We start from the raw sequence: 22724 nt of genomic DNA on the forward strand, positions 1-22724 counted from the left end.
AACATTTAGCTTGTATTGAACTTTTCATGCTTTTCACTTATTACAGTTTTTGAGTTTTGAAGCTTTAAGGTAACAATCTCTCCTAATAAATGGCTGCCTTGTTATCCAGCACTGTACTTTTGCTCTGTTCCATTTGTTCTCATCTTTAACTCTGTCTCCAGCCACCAAGCCCTAAATTCCCCCATTTAAAAAAAAGTCAGTTGCCAGTTGCTGTTAAAGGTATGTGGATATTTGGCCAGGGAGGTCCATGCATCCCTTTAGGGCACAAGATAGTTTGAAATCACAAGGGAAGGGAATATTTAAGAGCTGAATACTCACACAGCTTAGGGCTGCAAACAGAGAAACATCTCGCCTTATACCAAAGCAAACATCCACTTCTATCTCCCTGTCTCTCTCCCCAATATTATTAATAGATAGCAGGAAGGAAAATACACAAGCGCGCACACAAAGACACATAAGTCCTCCCTCCTCAGGATATGGAACTCCAACAGACATGAAAAAACTCAGGCTCCTTCTGAGGAGGACATTAGAGGCATGGCACAGGATGAAGGGAAATCCTTCATACAGGAACAACACAGGCAACTGCAAGAATGCAAGGTGGCCTTTCAGGGCTGACTGAATGGGTTTCTCCCCATGACCCTCACCCCGACACACACACAAGTACACACACAAACCTCCCACCCCCTTCTGTGCTGCTTTTTTGCCTTCTGGTAACTTCTGTCTCAGTGCAAAGCTTACAGTGTGAGGTAGATCCTTTTACATTTGTCTCCCAGTTTATCCCCCCACCCCTCCACCCCCCCTGCTTCTTCTTTTCCTCCTCCTCCTACTGCTGCTTCTTCTTCTTCTCTTTTACCTCCATATCATTTTTCACTCGCGCAGTGGAACAATCGATATGTAGAAAAGCGTTACGGTATCATGTATCATTGTGGAATATGTGATATAGATTATGGTCAGTTCATGTTTACAGTATTTTTCTTTTGTACTGTTTGCCATTTGTGTGTAGCCTGCATTTGACGAAGATTTATAATGCTTTTAAATTGAAGCTTTCGCTGACTGATTATTTAAAACAGAAGACTATATAAGTAAAAACACATGTTCATGTAAGATGTCTTATCATAAACCACACTTGGAGTAAAAAGCTGTAAACATTCTACTTGCACGCCTGTAATCAGTCTGCAGAAAGGAAAAGCACTTTATATTATAAACTGCATTTAAGCTTACAACGACAATGCATAAACAATTTCACTCTGGACAAAAGGAACTCTGTGCTGCATATTTATATTGGCAGAACCATGACAATAAATTTCTCGACCTCTTCTGCTTGTAAATTGTACATTTCAGTAAATTGCTTTGGCTCTGTAATGAGAACTGTGGTGTACTTTTACTGTGACTGCAAGAAGACAATAACCTCCATTTTCAAATTTGGGCAATATGTTTTAGACAATGACTATCTGAATAGCCCTTTGTTTTCCAAATCAATATTTTCATATATGGTCAACGGCCGTTTTGAAATCACACGGGTGCCATAAATATTTTTCAGGGAATCTATTTTTGCAGAAGATGCTGTGACGTGAAACCTGAAACCTCATAAAAAACTGATCTAACAGCTGCTTTCCAATTGTACTCTGTTTTAATGTATGTCATAAACGTGCATATGGCAACGTGCGTGCAATGATACAGTACATGTTGACCGAGCATCGATCACAGCCGAGCACAACAAATATGCTGCACAACAACACTGTGCTCTGATATTGTTTTTCTATATTTCTGCTTTGCCCGAGTTTCACTGCAAGCTGAGGTCCAATTTCATTGCATTATCTGCATGTCCGGAGTGTCCCAGAGGGGCTGCAGAATGACCAGTGGCCCCACTGACCCTCAGAGCTGCTGTCACCCTTCATCACCCCGCTCTCCATCTTGGATGGTGTGGTCACCTAGCAACCGGGGCCAGAGTTCGCTGCTCATGGACCAGAGGCTATTGGGAAATCAATCGATACGCCTCAGCCCAACCTAGAGAGCTGCCTGCCTGGCTGGCTGGCTGGCTGTCCCCCCTCCTCCCCATACCTTCCCTCCTCACAATCTTCCTCCCTCTCTCCCTTGTTATGGCCAAATGAAGACGATGCAGTTCTCACTTTTCCACACCTCAGTGTACGTGGATATCCTGTTACAGGATAAGAAATGCCTTTGCTTGCCAGGGGCTTGCGGCTCCCGAGGCTGATGTATCTGTCCTGTCAACTGGCCTCCATTTCCACCAATGTTTGGATTGAGAGGCGGGGAGACAGCAATTAATCAAATTTCAGAAGAGCATTTCTCTCCTATCATGGTATTGGCCGTGAAGAAGTGCTGACCAAAGATTACATTGGTGCACAGTTGCAGCTCACCCCACTCCGCCACCACATTTATGAATTTCTTTCAGCACATTGTGGCACTTTGGTGTTTCTGAGAGCAATAACTCCACCACTCCAATACTCCCTTGGCTCGTCTTTTGGATCATTTCCACATGGGTCTATGTGAATCTAATTAGAAGCCTATCAGACATGAACACAAAGATCACTTTCATTAGCAGAACAATGATAAATGTTAAAGGGATTACAAGGTCCCCGCTAAAATCAAAAAAATGTGATTTTTTTAAGCTCATAAAAACATCTAGAAGGTCAGATCTGTTTAGCAGGACTTCTATTTATGATGGAGTTTCCTCACTGAAATCTTTACAATCAGACTGGGGTCAGCAACCTTTGATCCCCTCCGACCACGTTGGGAGGATGGGGAAAATTCGATCACCTTAAACAGTTCGAAGACAGAGGGCTCTGGGAGAAGGAGAAGATGATGAAAAGATGGGGGAGGACAGAGCTTGGAAGCAGAACACAGAAGGGGTGGAGACAAAGAAGGAGGGGTCAGGTTAGAAATGACAAGAAACCGGTGCTCATCTGCTGCTCTCTGATCAGAGTCATCAAACTGAGCAGCTTAGCTAAAAGAGAATCCGGTGGTCCATCTGGGGTCCTGTGTGACACCCCCCGTTTCTCAAAGATATCTGAACTATAGTTATCTTTACTAATTTTGACAATGTAAACTCATGAATGTCGCATCAAATGAAAGAATAATTAATTTCAAAACGTAGAATGGTTGGAGCTATTTTGATGTGAAGTTTTGCTGCTTTTTGTTCGTTTCTATTGGGATGAAAAACAAAATTTTTGGAAACTATTTGCTAGACAATGCAAGTTATTTGTGGTGTCTGGAAACTGATATAACTCATATCTGAAATTCTTTTGTAAAGAAAATCAGAAAAATATATTGAAAAATCAGTAACACTTCAAACAGTAAAGAATCTATTTGCATTTATTCGTAAAGACTAAAGTTCTTGGAAGTGCAAACATTCAACCCTATTGCATTAAAAAGTAGTTCTGCACACTTAATACTAAACAACAACAGGCAGCTGCAGTGCCCCCTCCCACCTCACTCCGGATTAGGCTGACAGATTTCTTGACTTTTGTTGTTGTCCATCTCTGCAACTAAGAAGATGATTCTACCTCTGTTGTGGGGTTTGCCAGATCCCCAGATGGTCATCCAGCACGTGGCTGGAGGTGGACTGTGAAATGACCCCCCCAGCTGGACACTGTGGCCAGGTCACTGATCTCTTAGCTGCCCCTGACCCCCCTCCTCTTCCTTTTTTTGGGGGCCAGCTGCCATCGCCGCAGTCCTAGCCTAATGGTGTTGGATCACCTCCCCTCTGAAAACCCCCCACATCACCGGCTAGCCAGGCCACAGGGAGTGTCCAGATGCCCTCTTACCCTCCCCTCCCTGAATACACTGGCCTTTCACTGGACACAGGAGAGTCAGGGGGGTGGGGGAAGAGTGTAAAAGGGTGGGCTGGTCTGAGCCTCCCCCCTCAGTAAAAGACAGCAAAAAGGGGAGATGAGAGCAATAGCCACAAGGATGATGACCACATAGGCATGACATTGACACGGACGAAAGAAAAGAACCTTTTAACCATAAAAGTGGAATAGTCGCCTCTGGAAATTGGAGGCGACAGTAAATGCATTTGTGAGTGCCAGGGTGTCTCACTCATTGTCCCTATTACATGTCTCATGGAGGGCAGAGGAGAAGAGGGGGGACAGGCTGAAACTAGACTGGGAAAGGGAGGGGTGATGCTTAAAAGCATTCTCAGTGACATACGCACACATGCAGTCAGACTAGAATACTGTTCAGTTGTTTGCAACTAATGCGCTGCTGCTTCCAGATACTGGTACAGTTGGATGACTTGGCACGGGCTCACCCGGCGCAGAGGGAGGTACACCTCTGCTGGGTTGGAGCCTGGCTGCCTACTGAGAGAGGGGGCTTCTGGGTTTGCTTGCCTGGAGTAATGTCGATAAATCAATAGGACACACGTCACTGCAAGCCCAGAGAAGCCACATGAAACTGTCATTGATCGGCATAAGGTGGAGTGTGTGGGGGAAGAGGGGTAAGGCAAGGGGGGAGGGATGGATAGTGTTGGGATGGGAGGGGTGAGGCTGTGGGGGAAGGAGGATCCAAACATTAGGAGCCCAAGGGTCATCTATTTCCCCTTTACTCCCACTTCCTCCTCTACCCCTAACAATGAAGGCTAACGCATGGATGGGGTGTCAAAGGTCAGCTCAGTAGCCAGTGGTCCCTGAACAACAGTGTTGAGCCACGTGCCTGTCAATAGTTCGCTGTCACAGCTCACAAAACACAGAATGCCTCTGGTGCTAGAGGACAACCGCTGTGTCGTCCACAGCAGTGCTGCCTTCTACACGCCAGCATGCTGTGCTCACGCTCGAGTTTCTCTATGCTGTCATTCAAGCAAATCCGCAGCAGTTTGTGATTTGTCATTCATGACTTCTCCCTCAATGAAAATACCAGAATACACTTGTAAAACAGGGCAGTCTTCAAAGAAATGCACGAGCCGTATGCATTTCATACAACACTCTCAGGAACCACCATCTCCTCCTATGCAGCAATGTCAGCAACCGCAACAGCCAGAAACAGGAGCACTGAGCGTAGCAAGAAGCCACAGCTGATTGCCTTCCCTCCCACTCTGTCTCTTGCTCTCTCCTTCTCAATCCTGCATTTTCAGCAGTAGTTGCAATTGGCAATCAATACAGTATATGATCGACACGGGCCCTAGATCATGATATCTATTCCCTTCTCTAAGGGCTAACCCATCTCAGCGCCATGGCTCTGGAGCCTGTGGTTCAATCGGGGTTAGAAGTTCAGTGCCTGCGATGGTCAGAAAGACAGAGACTCAGTGATCGCCTGGGTGTCAAGTTCTCCTGACAGTCTGTCTGGCTCAGCCTGCTGGGTTTTGATCTGAAGAAAGCTCGGGCTAACCTTGGCCACAGCACCACTCCACCCTCCTGCCTGTCTTCACTTCTCAGTCCTTTTCAGTATCTACCCCGCCATAATTCTCTGCTGTTGCGTCTACAGTTGCTCATGGTGAGCTAATGACCAGCACATTGATCATGCCTGCTCGACCTCCAAATTGGGGTCAACAACAAAAGAGGCCAAGTCTCCAGTGTCAGGAAACAATTGCCATTTTCAAACTGTCATTTGTACGTCTTTTTCTGAAAATAACACAGAACAAGGAACCTGGATTTGTACCCAACATGCCGCAACCTACTTTGCCTTCGAGCGTCCTTCAACCCCCATAAGGAGGGTCACCTAAATCTCCACAGAACCACTATCCTCCCTGCCATTTTTCACCACTGATTTCCAGCAAGCTTTTAACCTTTATATAATTTTTTTAATTGTGAAAGTTGACACCAGACAGGAGCCCCTCGTCACCTTTGCATTCGTTTTTCTGACATTTTCATTATCACGATAGGTATAGGAAATAGACAGGTGCAAAATGCATGGCAACCCTCTGTCCTTGCTCGACCGGTTGCCATGGAAACGGCTGATAGAGTAGGTTATCGATCGCTGTGTCCAGTCCCCCTACGTTCCCCCACCCCCTGTACCGACTTTTTTTCTGCAGTGATGGGCGTGGATCAATAGCCTGTATATTGTATGGTTTTCTCACCATTCGCCCTCCATAATAGCACAAAAAAAAAAAAAAAAAAACGGCATAGAGAGAGAGAGGCAGAATTGTAAAAATGTAAGCGATCATATTTAATAGGAAAGATGAGTTGAAAAAAAAATCAAATCAAGAGAAAAATGCCTGGAGTCTGATGAAATGTAAATACTGTGGAGCTGTATTTGTATTAAGGAAACTGAAAATTCCTACCAAAACAAATAAGCAAGCAATCAAGACAGAAAGTTGTAGAAAACCTCAACATTCCCCCTGTCCTTCTGTCACAGTCACTTCAAATTCTACCTTTTACTTCTCTCTGGCAGACTATTTTCACATACGTGTCATGCTGCATTTACCCGCATATGTTTTTTATTTCAATTTACTGAAATCTTTTTTTATTTAAATTAAGTTTTACTATCAACCATCAGAGAGGTCCAATTCATGTCTTTAAAAACGTGACGATGAATAGAGGAGCCTCTGCAGACCTGGGGGAGCTCGTTTAAATCTCGCCTGAGGGATCCCTCAAGCGAGGGGTCATGGTTGAAGTCATGGAGCAGTAGATTTAAAGGTGGGCACTCCTCAAGGTGTCTCTGTCGCCCCGAGGCACGGTCATCACAATTCCAAGAAAGGTGGAAATAAAAGTGCACTGAGAACACAAAGGCTTTTGGCACTTCTGGAGAAATTAGCCGGCCAGCTCACTGATGGTCAACCACCTTGGCTTAGCTACAAACAGACCCCCCCCCCCCCCTTGGCCCACCCTTCTAAATGACATGATCCCATACATCACTCATCATTCAACTCACCATTTCTCAGTACAGTATTGATATTACACTGACAAATGAATGTGAAACAGGCAGTTTAGACATAATGAGTTTAGGAAGAAATCTGAAAAGCAGGAGAGCAAAAGTGTAAAGGACATTGCATATATTTTTACTCCACCAGTCAAGTTCTCCTTTCATGCACCACTTCACCTCTCAAAGTTTCACATTTTATAGCCATATTTACAAAAAAAATTGAAGACTTAATACATGTGGATGAGGTTGAGCCTATATGGAGGGTCATATTGTCCATTTTTCTCCTTCCGAACCAAGTTGCACTTATATACAGTCTCTCCCCCTACACACATACGTCAATATGTTTGGTCTTCAGTGGTAGGAATGTGCCCTGAGGCTCCCATATAAAATTAGCAGACCATTCCCATGTTGGCTTCCTTTCATGCCCCCACTTGCAAAGCGGCCGACGCCACTGTATCAATAATTCAGCCACAATTTAGTTGTAGTTGGGCCACATGTTACGGGTCAGTTGTAATGGGTGCTATTGCTACCGGATGCCTGCTCCATCTGATGGGTTTTGCAGGAGGTTTGTGGCCAAATGGCCTGGGTGTCCTATCACTTTTTGACTAATATAGATCTCCATGTAAGTCTGCTGAATTCTGCCAAGAGCATTTCAGAATAATGTGCACTTGCAGGTCATGGTAATACTGTCAAATAAATTAGGTCTGTGTCTGTTCTAAAGGGTGTAGGGTAAGTTCAATAAACAAAAAAGTATATTAAAATTACTACCTTTGTGTGCATTTATTGAAATCTTTTACCATTCTTTTACGCATGTTTTGTTTCCTGATCTGGTTTGCTACAGTTCATCTGGCACAATTAGAAACATATCAGAAAAGATGTTAAATTTTGCTAAAAAAAAAAAAAAGAAAAACAGAAAGAGAGCGCCTACAGCACCATTGTGCCTATACAACAATAAGGCAGCGTGCATGATCATGTTATATGGATCAATTCATTACCTCAATAATTAAAAACAAAAAAAGCCCACAGATCAAATAGCTTTCTTCAACATAACACATCTTTAAATGTCTTTTCCCCACGCAGTGGAGAGTTAGCTATATGTGAGGTCATCAAGTTGACAACAAATTGACACTTCAGAACACAGCTCAGCCTAAACAACCACATGAGTGTTTTGAGGATTCATCCATCGAATCCACAGTGGCCTCAAACAAGTCTTGGGGGATCTGCTCCCCCGCATGCATCCCACCAACACTGCTGGATGTCTGCCCTCCTGTCTTAAGCCAGCCTTGGGGTGGTGGAGCTGCTAATCTCACACTATAGCTGAATTGGAAATCCGCATGTGTACGTCCATGTTGGACGGGAGGGAAGGGGCTGGGAGTGGAGAGAAGTGGCTGCCCTTGCACCTTGGTGAGATGAAAAGCTCTCAAAGCCTGGAGAGCAGGAAAACACTGGCAGGGCAAAAGTCAAACTCCTAAGGCCATCACAGAGAGAGAGAAGAAAAACTACCAAACTTTTCTTGTATCCTCTGGCAGATTGTGTGTGTGGTCAAACTGAGGGCTTAGTGTTAAAACTGAGTTATTGTATATGAAATGTGCATTCAGTGCCACAGAAAACTTCTGAGCAACTTGTGAAAAGCTGCCTGACAGCAGTGACCTGGTTTTGCATTTGGTATTTCACTGTACAGTGAGTTTGACAAGCACAATTTCAGAAATTTTTAGCACAATTTTATTTTATTTTTTTTGCCCAAGGTATTGCATCATGTAGTACATTTTTTATTTAATTTTGGTAAAGGTTATTGTGAAATGTACCAGAACAAACTTGCAGTCATAATTAGGGCTTGAAATTAGATTATTCTTACTCAAACACATGACATTTGAGCACTACATAATATCTGTGTGATGCAAGAAAGAGCAATGTTTACCCCTTAAAAATGCTTGACAAATACATATCATTGTTCTGAATAACGTGTGACACACAAAAGATTCTATTCTCATTGAAATAGCAGCTGTTTTATTGTTGTTTTTTTTATTTATGTATTTTTTGTTTTGCTCCACTTGCTGATTTTAAGTGAACGGGTCTATTTTTCAGAAAAAGGTGAGCTCAGGTAAGGATACAGAATATAACCATATATAATACTATCTTTATGTTGCAAATGTGACACAGTGTGCTAAAAAACAAAATTTATGCAACATTAACAAAGCATTTACAAGTCAGTGTTACCATAAAGTACATGAAGTTTCCCTATCTGTTTAACTAGTAATGAAAAAAGTTTTCTGTCCATCGTTTTTTGTTTATTTCTTTGTTTTTTTAAACAAACATATTAACATATTGATAGACTACGAGAGACTATTGTTGACTGATTGCTTCTAGAATTTTTAACCAGACAGTATAATTGTTTATTTCTTCACTTATTTATTTATTTCACACTTGGTACAACAGTTTCCACAGTTAGTTCTTACATTTACTTATGTATTGAAAGAATATTTTAGATTCTGTTTTAATGTAGAGCATCCTCGCATGTCGTCAAACGCGGATCTTTAACAGCTGAAGTTGTACTTAAGCTGACTGAAAAAGTATACATATTTTTATTTATTTTAGTTCTTTCAAACTCATACAGCTGGAATGAGGATGGCCTAAATTTGACATCTGCTTCTTTTCTCCTTATAGCTTGTTAACAGGTTAAAATGTTGACAGACTTACTTAGGAATTGTGTCTGGCTGATATTTTAATCTAATTCAAAATTAAGATAAATTAATCGGATGCGGGGGAAATGCAAATAAGAATGCCCAAAGGAACTTTTAGTTTTTTTACTGTAGTTCCGGTGAACATCTGGTGATCAGAGACCACATTGTTCTATAGTGTTTATATTCTGTGCTCATTTCACAAATGACTTCTACACAAATTAACTTGCTTAAAAATTTTAAATTCATGCCCCCAGCTGTGGCAATGTTGACCATAATAATTTCTTTGTCTGTTTTCTGAGGGTTTTTTTTTCGGAAACTACAGTAAATTCAACCATTTAGAACAATCAATACAGACTCAGGGAAAAAAAATCCACTGCAGATGCCTGAACAGCTGATGCTAGAGGTTAAGTGTTCCTGAGTACACATTGGGGTATGTGTGCTAAAAAATATATATAAATATGTATATATATATATATATATATATATATATATACATATATATATATATAAAAGCGTAAAGCGCAGAAGTGATCTATGTCCTTAAGCACCTTGGTGTGCTTTGCTGGCACTTCTGATGAGTTGTCGCTGTAAGTGGGTAGAAAAACACCTCTAAGTGATGTGGGCCTTTAGTCACCTGACCATCACGAATGCCACTGTGGGCCCCTAGCTGGTCCAAGTCTGCATGGCATGGCAACATATTGCGTAGGTATAAGGCAGTCAGTAGTTATTCGTCATCCATAATGTTAACGATTACAGCATGTCGATAACAAACCCAGGAGTTAAATGAGTTTGTGCACTCAGCTACGCCTGTGCCTCGGCAGTTCAAGGTCACTCCCTCCCGTCTCTGACAGGAGGGATGATTCCCGGGCCAAGCTGCAACCACACACATCTTGCCTCAAGGTCAAGTGTGCCACTATTTAGAACAAATAGATACATAAAACACTCAATCTTGTGTGTGTATAAGGTATGGGCCAGGACCTTGGGCCGGGATAAAGTTGGCCAGCAGCTCGTATATTTCGTCCTGTACTTGTATTTCAACTTGACACTTTGTCACCCCACACCTCATCCACTCTCCGTCTACCCCCTCCACTCACTTTAACGTTTTGAAGTCCCTCTTATGTGACTGAACGCAAAAAGTTAGCATTGATTTTTGCTATGTTAGAGCTCACCAGAGTGCAATGTGGATGGATCTCGAGCATCTTGGGGTGACAAACTGTGTTTATCATTCAGTCCGTTGGCCAGCTGAATTTAGACTCTGCAGCCTCCTTTAAGCTGCTCGTTCAGACATACCATGACCAAAGCAGCTATTCACCTATGGATGGCTGAAAAAATAAAAACACAGAGGGCCTTTGTGTTTGAGCAGGAGCAGGACAAGGCTAGGGCACGTGGTGAGAGGATACACTTGATTTGGAGTCAGTTACCAGCTCACGCCTATCATAATGGACAATGGGGCAAGGGCAAGTGTCTCCCTCTCCTAAGCTTTCCTCTCTCCCTCACCCTGTCTCTTGGCGTGCTTCCCCCAGGAGACACGAGCCGGGGGCTGGGCGCTCTGATGGCCAAGCGTGACATTTAAACCCCTGCCCTGCGGTAGCTTTAGGGGGGCTTTGTGGAGAAGATGGGGGGCCACAGAGAGGTCCATCTGAGCACAGTGAAAGAAAAAAGGGGGTACGGGCAGAGGCTCACCCTACAAACCCCCTATTACTCAATGCACACAAACTATTCACCCCCCACCTCTATGCTTCACCCTGCAGAAATCCTCAGTATGTCAGTACGGTGGGGGCCCCATTGTGCACGGGTCTTCCACTGAAGAAAAGGACCCTTTGGTGATAAACAATTCAGCTGTCCACTCTGATCACAATGGGGGCACATCCCATTGCTTTGAGCATCTGTTTCGAGTAGGTACTGGTCCCCTCGCTGCTCAGCAGCGCTGACCATACAAACACGGTGTGCAACTAAATCCCTGAATCTGCTGGCCCACTACCACCTGCTCTCAGCCTCCCCTCCTTTTATTATTCCTTATTTGGATCAATACTGTTGACTCCACTGCAGTATCTCTCAAAAGACAAGTTGAATAGCCTTGTGCTGGCTGTTCAGTAGGATCGCATGCTTTTTAAATTGTCTACAGTGTGGCAGCAAAACTGCATGAGCTGATTAAGGCATGCATGAGAGAGAAGATGCTTTTCTGCCAAGACACAGGGCACAGAGTTATCTATGTAGGCCTCATTCTTACAGCACAGTCCATGGCTACTTATCACCCCCTTGTGGACATTCAACATACATCATTCCTGCTTTTAAATTTGTCCACTGTTTTTATGGTGAGACTGTTGGTCTATATAGTTACCTGGTTATATGTATGTAAACTTTTTCAATGTTGTTACATACTACCATTTATCAGATTAAATTATTATTGGATGACCCTTTCCACCGCACTGTACCTGTAATGTTTATCTTATTTATGGCAGAAGGGCAGTGTTTACCCAGCAACGCTGCCCTTCTGCCAGAAATAAGGAAAACAGGAAAAGGACATCTAGTCTTTTTACTGAATCACCTCAAACTGTGGGAGAATGAACATGAGATTCACAGTAAACATGTGCAACACTAATACATTTTTAAATTAAGGCTGTTGGGGTTTTTTTTTACATCTTGTAAAGTTGTTTTGAGTATTTGCTTATTTATATCTATTTGGAACACTTTAAAATCAAAGTGATCTGCATTTTTAATTGTTTCAGTTTCTTTAATTTGTTTTAATGCCTTTTTATCTTACATTTTATAAAATTGCTTTGCTTTAGCAGAATGCACGTGAGTATCTACTTATTATGCAGAATGAATTATTTCAATAATATATATTAAGATACATTTTTAATCATATTAACCAATAAAACTGGCTGGAAAGTCCTGTTTGCAACTCTCTTTCAAATTCGGAAATTCAAAGTTCAAAATTTTCTAGGAGAATCGGTTTTCCAGAAGAAACGTGAATGACATGTTTTCTGGATTTCATCCAATATCTCTGCCAACTATCTGATTCCAAGGGGTTAACTGTGAGCAGGGCACTCTGCTGGGGAAGCGCTAATCAGCTCGGAAACATTTGCTGCCCTTCTGGCAAGGTCAAAAGGGTCACGGTCCCTGGGCTGGATGTCCACTCCATCCTGTGCTCCTCCCCCATTGCTGTAAAGCCCAGCCTCCCCTTGGGGCCTATAGGCCCTGCAGGCACAATCACTGCAACGCCACCATAGGCTCACAGAAGCTGGCTTTAATCTATATGGAGCTCTGGGATGGACTGCGGCTGTCTGTCCGTCAGCCTGTCAGTGTGTCTTGCCTTGACCGTACATAAGCAGCCCTGGACCTGAGCTATCGACTTAGACAATCCGAACCCACATTTGTGATTGGTTTGCAGAGCCGTCCAGTGGGCCCCTCCTGCTGTTTGACCAGGTGATTGATCTGTTAACACTGGCCACTGGACGTGTGTCTCTGAATTTAATTTCAGAATTCATTTCTGTGGGACGTGTGTGTACAGAAATGATGTAGAGTCCCAGGATCAAATGAAGGATTGATGGTTTCATCTAATATCTAAGTAAAAATGCAATTTAGATTTCTTTTCCACCCTTTATCATTAGATATTTGGAACGTGCCTAACAGGAACACTTAAAGCATGGCCTTATATCATTCTTACAATTTTAACAAAAATGTGAACAGTGTCTGCATCTCTAAGCATTAAAGTCTTGAATCACCAGAGGTTAACCCCTTTGAGTGTCCCTTTAAGTGCCACACAAGATAATTTCTCAATATTTTTATTTGTCAGGCCATTTTATTTTCCAGGCCTTGAGGCATTTTTTCTTTGTAACAATATCTCTGCTATAACTGAGATACTGTTTATCAACAATACATGAAAACACCTGTAAAGAAGCCTTTGTTGTCAAGGCATTTCATCACTTATCAACAGCAAGAGAATCTCCTGCTGTTAAAATAATAAAAATGCTGCAAAAGGCACTAAAGTCAGGCTGAAAGGTTAGGTAAGCCTGATTCATTTCACAGCTCATAAAGAGCACCAACGCATCGGTGAGTGGGTATTGTCCACCATGGATTTCCCAGTCCATTCTGCTTTATGCTTCTCTGTTTTCAGAAATGCCCATAAAACACAAAGACTATGAAATAAATGTGACGACCAAGACAATGCCTGAGTTAGGAAGTGAGGGCTGATTTGATGGAGTCTCTCTTTCTCCACTCTGGCCTGCTGCAGACGTGGGGAGAGGGGGCAGGCTGCTTGGATATGCATCACAAAGGCTTCCTGCAGTATTGATCTGCAGTGGGTTAAGGCAGTCTATCAGCAAATGTCCCTCTCTCTGGGAAAAACAATAGATTAAAAACACACAGCTTGCCGGGCGGGAGGCTGCTGATGGGCCCTTATCTGGGCCCAAAGGTCACTGTGTACAGATATAATCCACTTTCACTTAACAGCTTCATTTAAGGCACCTCGCATGCAAATGGTGACATTTCAGGGTCTATTCAAAGACTGAGGTTTTGTTTTTCCAAGAGGCAGGCGGGGTTTTTTTAAACATTTTTTCAGAGACGGGTTGAAAGTGTTCAGTGCTTAAGCTTTAGTGGTTGAGTACATCATCTTTTTCCAAATCAAGAAATGACCACAGCGTTTTTATGACACCTAATAATGAAAAATGTATAATTTGAAAAAATTAAAATGCCCTATTTTATTCATAAGATATTGACACAACAGGTAGTGCTGCATATTTCATTTTTTCCCAGGATTGAACTGGAGATCTGTCACTCCAGTGGAAAATGTATAAACCCTTACACTATGGAGCAAATAAATGCACAAACTTAGAAATACAGCAAAAATATCTACGTGTAAAAACTCATTTTTATAATTTACAGCCAAATTTGTAGTACCTTCTCTTCCTTTCCACTAACAAGTTGAAAACACAGGTTACACTTTGATGCACTCTTTCTATTTAATTAAATTTTGCAAACTGATTTATACATAGGTCATATATAATGGTTAAAATAAAACAAACAACCATTAAAAAGTAAAAACACTGTTTTGGGCATAGGTATTCCAACATTACTGATGAACATCATTTAACAATGTATTTCAGATCACTATGTCATTCAAACAACAAACCTAACCATCGGACAGTAATGGCAAAACCTCAAAATGTTTCTGAAACATCGCCAAAAAAAGTCAGTAACATGTTCTAAAAATCAAACTGTAGAACTTGTGATCAAAATCGAAATTCAAAAAAGAAAAAACATCACTGCTGGATTAACAGTAGGCTGTGATGTCAGTAGCGTTCTTTAGGCTCGCTAAACTTACGTTTCTTCTTAGGCAAGTCAGTGGACGGCGTTTCCTGACTGGTGGGAAACTGAGAAGCCTGAAAACAGCAGAAGAAACATGCATTTGACATTTAGTAAAGCACGGCTTTATGTGTCTACTGACAGGCACCATCCCACTCTGAGAAACCAAAGCGACCAGTGTTGACTCATCTGTGAAACAAACGGTTCCTACGCATTTTCCACTTCGAAATTAATCCTAAATCTGCAGAACACATCTTGGTTAAGCACGAATACTGCAGTATTATCACCCAAATCAAATCATGTTTTTACGAACCGAGTGATAGGTCATGTGAGGACATGTTTCCACCCACATTTACATTTCTTTTGACAACAGGTCACTGTTTTGGATAAACTACCAACGTATTCTCATTTATTTAACTGTAGTCTGTTTGTTGCCCATGCATGCTTAGGTTTGTCTCCTGCTGACAAACGCAGAGAAACACACTTTACTTTTCCAACCTTGCAAAATCTACAAAAGTCTGTATAATAAAAAGAGTTTTCATTATTACAGAATCCCAGAAGATGTTAGCAATGCTACATGCAGCTACATGATCATTTTCATGCCTGATTTTGTGCTTTCAAAGAGCCTATCTGAAGACCATTACATCCTAAATGAGCAGAGATGACCTTATTGGACTCATATCTATTACATATTTGCAAAGAAGACGTGCCTGATTAAGACATCAGCTTTACATGATAATATAGTAATTGCTGCCTTAAAAAAGGCAACTAGTCTTCCACTGATCAAAATGTTACAAACTCTGGAGAGCTTCATAGGTACAATTTCTGCACAGTTACAAAGTGTTTTAGTGTGGAGGGGGTTTTCAAGCTGTAATAGAGTGAGGCGAGGACCTGTAGCTAATAGGTTTTAAATGTTAGACTGACCATAGTTGGCTTGATGATCCTTGCACTCCTGGTCCTTTTCGTCCCCACCTCCATATAAGAAGTCTTTTTCACCAGAGTGTCCATCTGACAGAGGAGAGATGATCATTAAAGCCAGTGATCATTAAGTACACTTGAGGCACTGGGCTGCCGTCAGCATTTTTGCGTTTTGAACAGATTAGAGGTCCTTAACTTTTTAGTATTCTCATTTAGAGTTCTGGAAGGCAAAGTTAACCCCCCACATTTCTGGATAATAACACTGTTTTTTGTAAATAGTGCAGACTTTCAGCTTTAACTCAAGAATTCACAAAAATAATAAATTAACTGTTTCATTTCTTTTATTGAGTCTAATAAATAGTTTCCTTAACTTGTATCTCTTTGGACCTCATAGTAAGAGTTTCGCGGAAAAGCTACAAGATCAACATTTGGAATCAAATCCAGATCTTTTTTTTTTTTTTATTTCTCATGGAACAATTAGGGGATAAGCCTCACCTCGCCATAAACCTCCACATCAGTTAACCAATCAATTTTACAAAACAGTTCTTGAAACACTTTTTCAGTTTCAGCTCCCAAAAAATGCTATAATATCAATATTCAGAATGCTCAGATACAAAATTTTATAATTTCTCCTTTAACTTCTCAAAAGAGCAATTAATCTCTTATTTTTTCTTTGGTTTGGCTTTTATATTTTGAGTCGATGCAACAAACAACAACAAAACTACAAACCACAGGCATATGTAACAGATATAGTGCATTTTAATGGTCAAGTCGTCATATATTTTTAAATGTCACCTGCTCACAATGTATTGAGCATCATCAGTGAGTCACACATACCTCTGTGACTTCCTCACAAGTATTGGTCTCCTCATGACAGCTCACCTGCACCTCTAGAATTCATAAAACACAAATACCTTAAGATTTTTTTTAGTTCAGCTTGAGTTATTATTATCATATTTAGTCAAGACTACTCACAGAGTCTAGCAATAATATTAATCTACATCTTTCAGTTTAAGATTTTTCAGTTTATTAACTGAGACATCCTGAAAATAAGTTTAACAAAATAAGATGAGAGACTTTCAGTTATTGCTTTGTTTTAGACTGTTTTATGTTTACAGATTTTTACCAGTGTTCTCCAGGATTGTGTTCTCCTTTTGAGCCTCCTCCACACATTTAGGGTCTTCACTCTATGGGGTTACAACAGCTTTACTGAACATCATGACTGGAAAATGTCAAAACGTACCACAATGACAAAATTCTGACACTGACTCACTGGTTTTTGCATCATTTAGGTACTTCCCACTTCGTATGTTAGTAGTGAAGCTATTCAGTGCATTGGACAATGATCTCAAGTACATACTTTCTTCTAACATAAAATGAATATGTAGAGCACATTTTCGAGAAAAATGCAGGAATATTTGTAAAATCTGCTATAAAAATGACAATGAGTTATACACATCATGTTGATTTACCAGGGTTATGTAAATAAAACACATTTAGCAATGCTTTTTTGGCCATTGTAAAGATTATTGTGTCTAAAATGATAATGTGCTATCACGCAAGATAAATAAAACTGTAAACAACATAAATCACTTAATGGGTTAAAAAAAAACAAGTATTTGTCCACTGACCTGGGTGATGGCATCCTCTTCATCTATCTTCAAGACCCACTTTTCCTCCACCTGAATAATTAAAGAATGTGCCTAAATGAGCTCTCAGAAGGGCTAATGTAAAAAAGCTGCATATTTAACATAAACCTCATGAAAAAGAAAGACAAAAATCTTTATATGTGCTTTAATGTCTTTTATCACTTTCTATCCCTTTATCTTACAGTTCTCTCAATTAACCTGCTCTAGCCTGTGTCTTTCTGTGGCCATGTCAAACTTTAAGGTATGGTAGGGGCTGACCACCTCCCCCATTGTCAGTTTGACAGGTTCCTGTTCAAACTCCATAGTGTCACAGTCAGCCTCCCTAAAGCCAGGTGGTTGGTATGCCTGAGGAGTAACTGGAAAATAGAAAAGCAAACACAGAGTGAAGCAACAGTGAAAGGGAAAATCAGCAGTTTTTTGAAATACGCAGACCAGCCTGTTTTGAACCAATGACCATGCCACATTCAAAGTCAGGGCAGGCAGTTCCTCCAAGTCACATTGTTATTGCCCATATGAGTGTTACAGTCTCTCTACGGAACCATGAAGTTTCTGGATGGAGCACTCTCCAGCACCCCATCCGGTGACTCCAAGAGGGCTGCGTACTCTCAACTGTGTCTGGCGCATGGGCTGGGTTTCTCCCTATGTTATTGTGTGATCAGATACTTGCATTAGCTGAATAGATATATTTAATATAATGTGTGAGTATGTGTAGAAACTTAGTGGCAGTAAAAAAAACCAAAAAGTTAAATGAACTGTTGTTAATATGTTAATATTCACTTGGACACCATTTGAGGAAAATATGCAAATCGTCACACCACACTGAAACATAAAATTTTTGTTTGCTGTTTTTCCTGCGTATGAATCATCTAAACCCAGACCTTCATCTCTTTTTGTCTACGTTTCAAAAAACAGAAAAACACATCGCCATTGTTGGATAACTGCCAAAAAAGATCAAAGCTGGGGCGTGTATGAGACATCAAGCAGTGCCACTTAAAACACTGGATTTGAGAGTATTTATTGTGATTGGTATAATAAATTAATAAAAAAAATAAAAATAAAAATGTTCAAAGCCTTAAAAAATGTGGGTTCTATATAATTAATGCTGCAGAAATCATTAATTTTGATGTGAGTGTTACCATCGTCATAGTAAGCCAGCTTCATGTTGAGGTAGACATTTTCTGGCAGAGGGCCCAGGTACTGCATCACAGTGTAGAGCTTCCTCACCAGCAGGATGATGGCTTTCCTGGTGTTTCCACATGACATTGATGAGACTTTGATGTTGTTATTGCTGATCAAGAAAGTCAAGCAAGAAGAAAAATGAGCATAAAAGGACCCGCTACTTCAGCTGCTTTGCCAGACAATCATTACATTGGCAGGTAAAGTGTATATAGTTTCTTGGGGTGGTCTAACATAAGCCAGTCACTCTGAAGTCACATTTCACAGATGATGCAGTTGGAGAGATGTTAAGAGCTCCACCCTTTAATTCAGTTGTAGCCCAGTGTTGATACAATGATATAGTAATTACTCTTTCAAGGCTTCGATTTATTGACACAATAACAGACATATCACCTTGGGTTTAAGTTTTACTCATATATACAACTCTTTAAGCTCCTCACTTCTTTTCTCCAACTTTCAAGCAACTTGTGGCCCGAAGAAAGAGAGGTAAATTCAAAGATTGACTAGGTAACAATTAAAACAGAAACTCAAGTTACTTTCTCATACATGAGTGTAATCTGTAAGCATAAACACACCCCACCTTTCAAAATCCATGTGTGCCCCTGCTGCAGAGTACTGGATCCTAAAGTGGTAAAACTCTGTCACTTTCTGAAAAAGACGACATGCCAGATGTTATAGGTAATCACTATGGAGACAGTAAACGGAAAATGGACCACTTCTTATATATCACTTTTCTACTCTACTCAAAGTGCCTCATTCACCCAATAATACAAGAACTTTTTTTCTACAACCAGTTTCTTTCCATCTAACGGTCACACACATTCATACCCCGATGAACACATGGGACAGCAACCTTGGGTTCAGTATCTTGCCATTAGATACTTAGGCATGCAGGCTGTAGACTGGAGCAGCCTTCAAATTGTTAAACAGTGAATATTGCAAAAAGATAACCTGATATTTACCTGTGGGTTCTCTGGGTCGGTATAAATCTAAAAAATAAGGCCAAATGGACAAACATCAGTACCACATAGAATATAAGACTAAATTACCTAAAACATTACAGCTCTTCCGACATTTAGTTGCTCATGTGTTAGATACACTCACTTTTCCAGGCTGACCCTAACTGGTTTTAATACAAAGAGTCATTATTCAAGAACACACATTCAAGGTCAAATATTAGCAAAATACTCACAGATATAATGACTGTCCGAAGCTGGTGAGGAAGAAAAAACAACATTTTGACTGCATTAGTTGCTCTGATACAAAAAAAAGTGCAAATTACAATTTTTTTTTTTAATCTCCCCTAACTCAACTATGTGTACATTACAAATCTTCTGACTGATAAAGGTCAAATGTGACTTACGTATTTCTTTTCGATGGCATCAAAACATCCTTGCATCCTGGTGGAAATTAAAAACAATTATGATCCATAGAAAAAATAATAATTAAAATTTTAAAGCACAAAAAATTGAAACAAGAACGAGGAGCCACTGAAATTATTTCTTGATGAACAAATTGGCGTTAATTTAATTTGTAATGTAAATTAAAAAAAACAAAAAACAAATTTCTTCAACAACCTGTCCCTTATTTACACTGTTACACTGTTGAAACTGTTGAGTGTAACATAACAATATACTTCTCATCTCATTTTCCATGACCCTAAGAGCTAGAACTTTTTATATATGAAGCATAATTGTCTATTGCACTAATTCGATTATATTTGTTCACTGCGTGTAAATATCTTCTTGATGAAAACAGATCAAGAATATCATTTCAACATCACCAAGTTCAATCAAGTTCAATTTTTGACCAACCACAAAAGATATGATGGTCTTATTTTTACCTTGTAGGTCTGTTTGTCTACCTATGGTAAAACATAGTTCTGGTGACACATACTAAAATGAGAACTATCATAAAGTACCTCTGTAGGGGTTTGTCTATGAACAGATTTTGTCAAAGGGATAACACTGGAAGACAAAATCAAAACTTGTACATCAAAATGGAGCAGTTGATATGACTCCACAAGATGGTGTCTATTTGGCTTTAGTGACCCTAATAAACAGCTCTTGTTAGCAAATGTCAAGCTGCTGTAATTTACCACTGAAGAATCTGAGTGGCACCAGGACAGCTGTGTTCCTCTCTGAGGATCATCACTTGCTGATCTAAAAAGAAAAAATAGAACACATGAATGTTCTATGGAACTGTTTCCAGGTAAAGTGAACTTGAAAGCTAATGGGATGTACAGTCAAATTAGGTTCATATGTAATCTAACCTTCCACATATTTTCTCCCGTAGGCTTTCCCCGGGAAAATGCCCCTGAGGTATGTGATGCCAGACACTGCAATGGCTAGAAGCTTCTTCATAACAACCAATGACTGCTGCTCCGAGACAATCTGATTAGGAAACAGCTGAGTGCTCTGTATGAGTGAAACAAATTAATCAGACTCAGCACTGCTTAGTCATGACAGTTAACACAATTATTAAAAATCCTGCCCTCCAACAGCTGCGTTTCAGCTATAGCACCTTATTTAATACATACACAAACAGAATTTTTCTAATCTTTGTGGACCTCAATATTAATGTCACAATTTGTTTCTGTGTAAGTCTGTTGATATTTGGAAAAAAAAAGCACTGATGTTATTTCACCCAAGATGCAACTTAAATAATTACTTATGAAACATGCATGACAAACAATACTTTTATCACAAACCAAGTGACTCTACTGTCAGTATATCTCATATCTCAGCATAGTGTGCCGTGTGTTCTTACAAAGAAATCTTAGAAAACTGGACAAGTGATGGACAAAGGTGGCAAGCCTTAAAAACTATCTACAGCAGTTTTATTGGCTTTCAGTATCTGTACCATGTCCTTTAAAAGTCTTAAGTCTCATCAGAAATAGTCTCACTAGAACAGTGGCTTTTAAGAAGCCATTCTTATGGACTGAAATAGCAAGAAAAGGCTGAGGTATGCCACATTACAAAAGAATTGGACTGAAGATTAGTGATAACAGTTCAAATGAAATAATGAATCCAAATATGAAAATTTTGTTGCAAATCAACATTAATATGTACAGAGTTCAGGAGAGAGGTACAGCACTGAGTGTCTACAGACATCCGTAAAACACAGTGGAGGCTCTGTTATGGATTGGGGTCAGTGATGCTGGATAACTTGTCAAAAGTGTAATTATGAATGCAAAAAAAAGTAACATTAGATTTGATCCACCATGCAGTAGCAGCTGGAAAGCATCTGATTGACAACAGCTTCATTTTTCAGCATAACAATAATCCCAAACACACTGCCACTGCAGTAAAACCATACATGAATGAATCACTTCTTGAAGGACATTCAGAGCTCTGCTTTGGATGTTGGCTTCCTTTTGTTCCATTCCCGCTAAAGGTGATTCCACATTACTTCAATAATGTTGACGCCTTGGCTCTTGCACCAATAGTTGTTAATACAATAACTACTTTTTCCAAAACTAAAAACTGCCGTTGGAAAAAAAAAAAGAAAAAAGGAAACGTGTTACAGAACTTTAAGAGCGTGTATAGTATAACGCTATTGTCTATAAAACTGCCTGCTAGCTAAGCAACTTAGTGTTTGCAGGATCACATCACAATAAAATCATATGAGTAATGTATTTTACCTGTGACGTTCTCACTTGTTGTGCACACGCCATACCTTTGGTGAAAAATAACAACAAAATAAAAAAAATGCAAAGCACAGAGAGAAAATTTGAGGACTGATAGGAGTCTACTCAGAAAACTGTACTTACTGTAAATCGCAACTAGCTAGCTGACCTTCTACTTTCTAGCTGATGTAGCCCTCTACTTAACTTGCCTCTAGCACACTACTTTGACCTGCCGCGAAGTTATTCTATAGATTATGCTCTTGTAATTACATGGGAACAATAATCAGAACCACACAGTACAGTCGTTCTGGGGAACTAGGAAATAAAAGCTAACCTTTTGGTGTTAGCTATTATAAAAGTTCCCGCTAAATGTTTAACGGGCAGCAACAGGTTCACCACCAGGGAGCCAATCACAGAGTAGGGAGATAAAAACTAAAAACAAAGAGGGCTTCAGAGCCTTTTGTCTACCGTTTTTTGTTTTGTTTTTTTATTGTTATAATTGTGATTTGATATGTCAAACGTTAACTGAAAACTAACGTTTTACCCAAA

At 40.3% G+C, this 22724-nt stretch overlaps 1 protein-coding gene across 1 annotated transcript; it reads right to left on the bottom strand.

The window, feature by feature from the left end:
* Positions 1–14503: 14503 nt before the first annotated feature.
* hormad1 (HORMA domain containing 1) lies at positions 14504–22385 on the bottom strand. The gene is made up of 15 exons (XM_063487229.1): positions 22320–22385; positions 22191–22225; positions 20820–20964; positions 20646–20709; positions 19911–19947; positions 19740–19760; positions 19510–19536; positions 19128–19195; positions 18508–18659; positions 17570–17727; positions 17354–17404; positions 16849–16909; positions 16560–16612; positions 15729–15812; positions 14504–14881 (listed from the first exon to the last, which is right to left on the bottom strand). The coding sequence occupies exons 2-15, from the start codon at positions 22221–22223 to the stop codon at positions 14792–14794; spliced, it is 1044 nt and encodes a 347-aa protein (XP_063343299.1). The 5' UTR covers positions 22224–22225; positions 22320–22385; the 3' UTR covers positions 14504–14791.
* Between the last annotated feature and the right edge of the window lie 339 nt (positions 22386–22724).

The sequence above is a fragment of the Pelmatolapia mariae genome, linkage group LG10_11, assembly GCF_036321145.2.
Source record: "Pelmatolapia mariae isolate MD_Pm_ZW linkage group LG10_11, Pm_UMD_F_2, whole genome shotgun sequence".
Lineage (NCBI taxonomy): Eukaryota > Metazoa > Chordata > Actinopteri > Cichliformes > Cichlidae > Pelmatolapia > Pelmatolapia mariae.